This window comes from Borostomias antarcticus, assembly GCF_949987555.1.
Source record: "Borostomias antarcticus genome assembly, chromosome: 7".
In the NCBI taxonomy this organism is placed as follows: Eukaryota; Metazoa; Chordata; class Actinopteri; order Stomiiformes; family Stomiidae; genus Borostomias; species Borostomias antarcticus.
In genome coordinates this window covers 1,120,623-1,128,694 of record NC_140240.1, presented here as the reverse complement: position 1 = coordinate 1,128,694, position 8,072 = coordinate 1,120,623, and the positions used below count along the sequence as shown (strand labels likewise).

Below are 8,072 nucleotides of genomic sequence, written 5' to 3'. Positions count from 1 at the left end.
AACAGCAGGTCTGTTTTTTTTTAAGGAAACCACTGAAACCTTCGATTCTAGACAGATGTCTCACAAGAAAATGACTTTTCTGTTCATTTAAAAGTCAGAGTAAATCAGAATAATTTGTGTTGACACTTGTGTGTAATTCAGTTCCAGGTTATGTTGGGTCAAACTCTTCCCTACAGTTATACTGTTCTTTCCAGGGTTAGAAATGCAAATGAGTTTGATATTATTGATCATGAACTCACACTGTGTACTGAATATCAGTAAAATGATAGTCATGGTTAAAATACAGGATTCAATGTGAAAACATAATCAGTTGACAGAATGTTGAAACGTATCCTTTAACATGTCAACGAATCAAATTCTTTGCATCAAATGTAATCCTTCCATTCGCTTGTGTGTGTATTGTTAATTGAAGAACACGCAGAGACAATTATATGATCAGTCAAACTTCAAATATAGAATTATAGACACGTTGTTTTCATGGTTTATTTAGAAAAAATACAATACCATTTAACCTTCAGCACTAGATTATGCTCTTAGTCACTTGTTTTAGAAAGAAGATGCACTTGTGAGTTCTGGCAAGTAGTAGTACATTGGCTCTTCCTACGTTAAATGCAATTATTGTTAGTCGCTTTGGATAAAAGCGTCTGCTAAATGACTGTAATGTAATGTAATGTAATGTAACCTGGCATATACCTGAAGAGGTTGAACAGAGGCCAGTTCCTCTAACATTGCTTTACTTGTTTCATAAACTTGCTGCTACAGGTTCCCACAGACTGGCATCAAAGCCACCAGGCCAGATCAGGCCATTTTAAAACTGAGTGATTCATAGTGCAACAGCAACTGAGAAACGTGGGCACAGATGAACATTTGAACCTTCAAGTCATACTGGTGCCCAAAACGTTTTTCATGGGAAAATATCTAATCTATAAGGTTAAGTCTGTGAATTTGTTAACAACACACTATGACTGGCAGAAGTATCAGTTTGCTACCAAGGCAAAATTACAGTATGGATGAAGCGAGGAGAATCGTTGGGATAGGTGAGTGCATGTTTATGCAATAGCCTCAGGCTATGTAAAGAGAAAAATAACAAGTCTTTTTACATCACAATATTACCAGAAAGAATATACAATGTAATAAATATACATTGTATATTGCTGCTACCCTGGCCAGGTCTCTCTTGCAAAAAAGATTTTAATCTCAATGGCTATGGATGAATAAAGGTTGAATAAATTAATAAAGGATAATTAATTTCATTAAATTATAATTGGGTAACACTTAAAAATACTAGTATTACAATTATAAAATTATTAGTAATTTATTAGTAATAAGGTGGTAATTATCAAGTAATTTCTTAGAAATAAAGTTGAAATTACCTAATCTAACATAGTTATTTTAAAAGATGTATTTTGCATGATGGTATCCTAATTTGTTCAGTGTGTGGTCTGACGGGTAAAAAAGCATATTGCTTTGAAAGCAATGCCAACTGACAGTTTTGAAATAGCAATTTATTTTGTAATATACAACTTTTGGTATACACATCCTAGTAATGCTGTCACAAGCATTGGAAATATTGATGAATTAGCTATATTAAATACATTTCTGAAATTAAAAATATGAACAATTTATGGTATGATAACAATTCTATGCATAATACAAGTTTAGCAAAACCCATTACATCTATACCAATGCAATAGTAATGTACAGTATAACTTGTTCTTATTCAGAGAGTTTAAATTAAGAATTCTAAATCTCTTATGGACAATAATTTTTATTTTTGACAAGTTCAAATAATATGCAAAAAAAATAACAGGTGAAAACATCCACGAAAAAGTACATTAATTGTGTATATTATTGAGTTCCTTCAAAAGAGGATCAGCTCAGATTTTGGTCAAGTGACTGGAGACGGGTCCTTGAGGCCGTCGTTCCGGAGCTATCTGAGGTGCCGTTGAATAAGCCCGACGAGTTGTGGTCCTGATGCAGCCCACGCTTGCCCGCGCACGTCAGCCACAGGTTCTGAGCCTGCCGCTTGAAATGATGGTCAAGGAAGAAGTAGAGGGCGGGATTCCCACAGCTGTTGAGGAAAGCCAAGCAGCAGGAGAGGATGAGACCCTGACTCAGGACCGACTGATGACGACAGCTCAGATCAACCCCGGCCAGCCGGCAGCTGATCACAACGGTCTTGAAGAGGTTGAAGGGCAGCCAGGACACCAGGAAGGCCAGTATGATGGTGAGGACCATCTTCAGGGAGTGTCGGCGCCTGGCCTCGGCGCGGGGGTTTGCCGTGGTCACACAGTGCTGGCGCAGGCGAGCCACGACGGAGCCGTAGCAGAGCACGAGGACCAGCACTGGCAGAGCAAAGGTGATGAAGACTGTGGCCAGGCTCAGGCCCAGGAACAGAGGCGAACCCTCCTCCTCCACACAGAACGCTTCACTGTTAGAGGTACTTACACCACGGTAGACCAGGGAGGGGACGCCCAGAGCCAAGGACATCAGCCAGACCGCAGCACAGGTGAGACGTACACACCTGCTGCTCCTGAACCGAGAATCCATCAGTCTGACCACGGCCAAGTAGCGGTCCACGCTCATGCATGTCAGGAAGGAGGTGTTGGAGAAGCGGTTGACCGTGATGATGTAGCTGCTCAGCTTGCAGGAGAGGTCCCCGAACCTCCAGTGGCCGTGCTGACGGGCAGACACCGCCCAGAGAGGCAGAGTAAGGACGAACACCAGGTCAGCAAGCGCCAGGTTCACCACAAACATGTCCACCAGCCGGCTGCCCCTACGATCCTTCCTGCACATCACTGTGATCACAAAGAGGTTCCCCAGAAAACCAGCGAAGAACATAAGGAAATATAGGATGGGCATATATATGTGAAGAAAGGGAAGGCTTGAGGTGGGACAATCCAGGTGGTCGTAATCATTGTAGGTGTCATTGCCAGGGTCAGTTTCGTTATAGTCGGAGTAGGCATAATAATCATATTCATCATCGTGGTGTGTCGCCATTCTGAGGTGATAGATCAGAGACGCTCTGCTCTCTCTCTGTCTGAGTGAGTGGAGTGGTGTACTCAACGCCCTTGTTGCTGTGTCTAAACCACAGGCAAACAGTCCTCTTTTGAACTCTTCATTTCCTTTTCAAGACAGTCACTAGTTATAATGGCGATTCATTGTCAATGCATATTTCAGACTATGGAAGGTGTGTAAATACCAATGTTTGTCTCTTTTTCTCTTAATGTTATGATTTTTGCAGGTTACAACTCTGTCTAACTTTTAAAAACAGGAAAATAAATAATAGTGGCCTCACAAAACTCACTCTAGAGGATGTGAAAGGGGTAAATACGTTTGATGAAATAGCTTGAGTGTCTATTTGTGTTGCAGCATTGCAGTCAAACTAACCAGTGCTTCCAGGCTCCCTCTGAGGCAAAGCAAACCCAGCTGCATCTCCCTCACTATGGCAACATTTTGGGGTATTCATTTAATTTTTTCCGTCCCTGTGTTTTTATTGAATTATTAGGTTAGGAGGAAGTGAAACGAAAGGGAGATTTATCTACTTATGTACGTGAATGTGTGTTTCCAGCCTACCAGATGTTCTAGCTCCTCCCTGAGACTCCACTAAAACATTCCAGCCAGGACTGGGGGATCCACTGGCTCCTCCTCACACTCACCCGCTCCTCCTGTCTGGACTCACATGAGCCCGAAAGACTATCCTCACACAAAATGAAAGCTGTCCTCATCCTGGTGACGCTGACCTGTCTGGGCAGTGCCCAGCACCAAGCCCTGATGGACTACTTAGAGCAGAGGCTGCTTGCCATCGAGGTAAGTGAGTCATTTAACTCCCAGTCAGGCCGCGGGCTCCATGGCAGGTCAGGAAGCAGCGTCTCAGGGGACTTGGGGGACCTTCAATGGAATGCAGATGTGGGGAAACAGTTCCAGTTTCACTCAAAAAGGTTTAATACTTTTTGGTTTATTTGTCCCAGTTGAATCAAACAGAGAAACAACTAGTGGACATGGTCTAGGCTATTTTCTGGATTCGTATTTTGTTGTACAAAGACAAATTCTTAGTAGAATTCATTTTGATATTTATTTTATATGAGCATGTAATATACCTTGGGTTAGGATGTCTATAGCTTTTTTTCTGTAGCAGAATGAACAGCAGGTAATGTGAATCCTCGCTCGGCTTTATCCATATCCCATTTTCCCCTCTTGCTTCTCATGTTCTTAGTATGGAAAACAGCTCTCTCCAGCAACGCTGCATGGGGATGAAAAATACCTTCCAAACAAATCACATCACACGTCTAAAAAACTTCCAAGCAACTTTTAGTATGTTTAGTCAGTGAGTCACTCTTGAAAGAAGACATAGGACACTTGGCAGTGCAGGTTAAAGGCAGACAACTGTGTTTATAATGGATCCTTTTGATAACACTGAATGTTGTTTATGTAATTTATGGGAACTTGTGGGCAGGTGTGAGGCTAATGTCTAAGCAGTGAAATCATCATGTGTAGGCTACCCACAGTATATTATAAAAATGGTTTTTAGCATTTGACCACCAAATGCTACAATTAGCATGACCATTCAGAGTGTGATACATGTGGTAGCACATACATGCACGGATTCGTTTCAGCCTCCTCAGCTTAAAGCCGTTCTCCCTCCGTCTCTCCCCACGCGCAGGACCGCATCTCTGTGTGGCATGAGCAGACCAACCGCTACGCCACGGAGCTGCGCGAGTTCAAGCAGCAGATGGTGGCCCAGCTGGAGACGCTGGACAAGGACAAGGAGAACCTGCGCGTGGACCTGGAGGGCGTGGGGACGCGCCTGGACCGCGTGGAGCGCGAGATGGACTACATGGAGACCCAGAACGGAGCTCCGCCCTGCGTCGACGTGGATGACAAGCTGGTGGAGCAGCAGGTGACAGTGGTGAAGGAGAGGAATAAGGCCAAGTACGCCAAGCTCTCAGGTGAGCTGTGGAGCACACAGACACACCTGGTCACATTTATTATGAGGGTCAAGAGTCTATCGTTGTGAGACCGTTTGCTAGAGGAACTGAATGTAAGCTTGCATGATTAGGATGGTCTCACAAGGCTAGTCTCCCCTGCCCATGTGACTGCTGTTATACAGTTTTGCAGGTGAATTTAGAAAATTGAACTATATGAATTCACTGTGAACTATATGAATTCTCTGTTGGTTAGAATGTTATTTATCTTGACGGTGTGCCTTTTTATTTACCTACAGTTGACCTACAGTGCAGTAGCCTATATTGAGCATTCAGAAAATTCTTTATTTTTGCTTGCATTTCTCATAAAAGAATGTGGTGTCACTAACTAGCGTTTTCAGCTGCGACCAGCAGCTCTATAGCCCGCTCTATGGGTTTGTTTGTTGGTTGGTCGGTTGGTCGATTGGTCGGTACTCGGTAGGTCCACAAAAAATCACTCCCAGTTGAAGTAAGCGGTACAGGTTTATGTGCAATCTCTACTGCCCTCTATTGCTGGTGCATGCATTTGAGATGACTAACTGCTGCTAACCCCTACGGATGTGCAAAATTGTGGCACCACAGTTGTTACTAACTGAACCCTGTGCTAAAGTGATGAGGTAGATAAATCACATCATTAAAATGTTTGTTGACTTTAAGTATAATCATAACAGACCGCCTGCTCCTGGTTATACTACAATGTCTCTGGCTCAAGAATTTAATTGGCTGAAATTATGATCAATCTTACCACATGCTAATTCAATCAGAGTACATCTGGCGTAGTGGGGGGTGTTCTGGTGTGATCAAATGGACTGTCTAAAGCACACTTCAGATGAGTTGGACCTAGTGTAGAATGTACCGGAACTTCACCACAGTAGTTGTTGAAGTGCTTTGACAAGGATATGGTTGGCAGCACACTGTCTATTTGTCTATGTAACGCCCATGCAATCAATTACATATAAAAAATGTGCATCAGTACGCATCACTTCCTGATATAAAGCAATCCCCTCCCCTCTCCCAGACTGCAGGGACATGATCTCCAGCATCAAGGCCATGAAGATCCTGAAGCGAGTCGGTGGTCCGAAGGGCATGTGGACCAAGGATGTGGGCGGTGGCTCAGGCAAGGTCTACATCTTCAACGGGACCAGCGAGGACCGCATCTACGAGTTCGCCTCCGTAAGAGACTTCACCAACTCTCAGGGCACGGCCCTGGCCAAGACCCTGAAGCTTCCCTCCGCCTGGCGAGGAACCGGCCACACCATCTACAAGAACCACGCCTACTACGTGAAGGAGGGCGAGGAGCTCCGGGTGATCAAGTACAACCTGCAGAACGGCTCGGTGGAGGACAGCGCCGTGTTCCCCGTCCAGGACAACGTCCCCGTGTACGCGTTGACCCCGGAGACCATCATCGACCTGGCGGCCGACGAGGAGGGCCTGTGGGCCATCTACGCCACGCGGGACAACGATAGGCACATCTCCCTGGCCAAGATGGACGCCAACACTCTGGACATCGAGCAGATGTGGGACACCCCGTGTCCGCGGGAGAACGCGGAGGCCGCCTTCGTGATCTGCGGCACGGTGTACGTGGTCTACAATACCAGGCTGCCCAGCCGCTCGCGTGTCCAGTGTGTGTTTGATGTCAGCGATATGGTGACCAATGACGATGCGCCACTGGTCTACTTCCCCAAGCGCTATGGCGCCCACTCCAGTCTGAAGTACAACCCTGTGGAGCAGCTGGTCTACGCCTGGGATGATGGCTACCAGATCCTCTACAAGCTGGTCATGAAGAAGAAGCTGGAAGTATGAACTGAGCAACGTTCCCTTGTGTACAGTAGGTACAGTACGAGTAAATCCCAACCGATTTCAACTGAAAAAAGGTACACATGTAGACATGTTCAGATCACAGAGCCTTGTAGATGTAGCCTCATGGTGCAACACTTAAGTGTTAAGTGTGTGATTAGTTATCAAACGCTCAGCAAGATAACATTTGTTTATTAACATTTACTAAAAGTGCTTATTGCTATTTGAAAACAAATTACCTCCATAATATCAAGAAAGATTTAGGAGGATGTGGGTCATATAAAGACCGTGTAATGCGTAATGTTTGTATTGTTTTGTAGCACAAACCCACTACATCCTCTCTTCCACACCTCATATTCAGTCCTGCTCTGAATCAGACGTTGTTGAATAAATAGTTTACCTGCATTAAAAAGTGTCCAGCGTTTCAGTGATCTAAGGAGACAACTAAGGAAACATACTGAGAAGACTAAGGAAGCATACTGAGGAGACTAAGGAAGCATACTGAGGAGACTAAGGAAGCATACTGAGGAGACTAAGGAAACATACTGAGGAGACTAAGGAAGCATACTGAGGAGACTAAGGAAACATACTGAGGAGACTAAGGAAACATACTGAGGAGACTAAGGAAACATACTGAGGAAACTAAGGAAACATACTGAGGAGACTAAGGAAGCACACTGAGGAGACTAAGGAAGCACACTGAGGAGACTAAGGAAGCATACTGTATCTACAACCAGCTCGAATGTAGACCTGGGATGAACTTTATTGACACTTTAAAATACAAGGGATGTCTTGAAACAGTTGCCCTATGTTACAAATAGAAATTTCAATACAAAAGTGGAAAGTTACTCTAAATCGCTTGGAAAAGTATAGTATACCTGTAGTCATTATTTCAAACACTTAAGCACACAAGGCCAATGAGGCAACAGGCTCAAGACAACCATGTCCCTCAACACATATACTTACATGACATTTGCCTGGAGATAAAGCCACAGGCAGACAGTTCGCAGGTACAGTACAAGAAAACCACAGCGCTGTGAGGCTTTGGTCCCTGTGAGCAAGTTCAGAGGGCGTCATGCCCATATGTGACTATACACTGCTACAGTATCAAAGGGCGTTATACAGTGTATATACATTTTACTGTAAGTGTAACAGCATTGCCAACATTTGTAATCGCACTATAAATTGCAAGCATTGCTGTAGTCCGTAGCAACTACACATACATGACATCAAAATAACAAAATCTAGATGAAATTAAATACTCTATGAAATTAAATACTACTGTCGTTTTTAAGCTCCACTGTAATGAAC

The 8,072-nt window shown here is 44.0% G+C and overlaps 2 protein-coding genes across 2 annotated transcripts; one reads left to right on the top strand and one right to left on the bottom strand.

Annotated features, from left to right (window-relative positions):
* Positions 1–1,872: 1,872 nt before the first annotated feature.
* On the bottom strand, positions 1,873–3,000 carry gpr25 (G protein-coupled receptor 25; the record flags this gene model as incomplete). The annotated part of the gene is made up of 1 exon (XM_084440941.1): positions 1,873–3,000. The coding sequence occupies one exon, from the start codon at positions 2,998–3,000 to the stop codon at positions 1,873–1,875; it is 1,128 nt and encodes a 375-aa protein (XP_084297067.1).
* Positions 3,001–3,711: 711 nt separating this feature from the next.
* On the top strand, positions 3,712–6,767 carry olfml3b (olfactomedin-like 3b; the record flags this gene model as incomplete). Its single annotated transcript, XM_084441186.1, has 3 exons — positions 3,712–3,810; positions 4,664–4,949; positions 5,983–6,767. 3 exons carry the CDS (start codon positions 3,712–3,714, stop codon positions 6,765–6,767), a joined length of 1,170 nt encoding a protein of 389 aa, XP_084297312.1.
* Between the last annotated feature and the right edge of the window lie 1,305 nt (positions 6,768–8,072).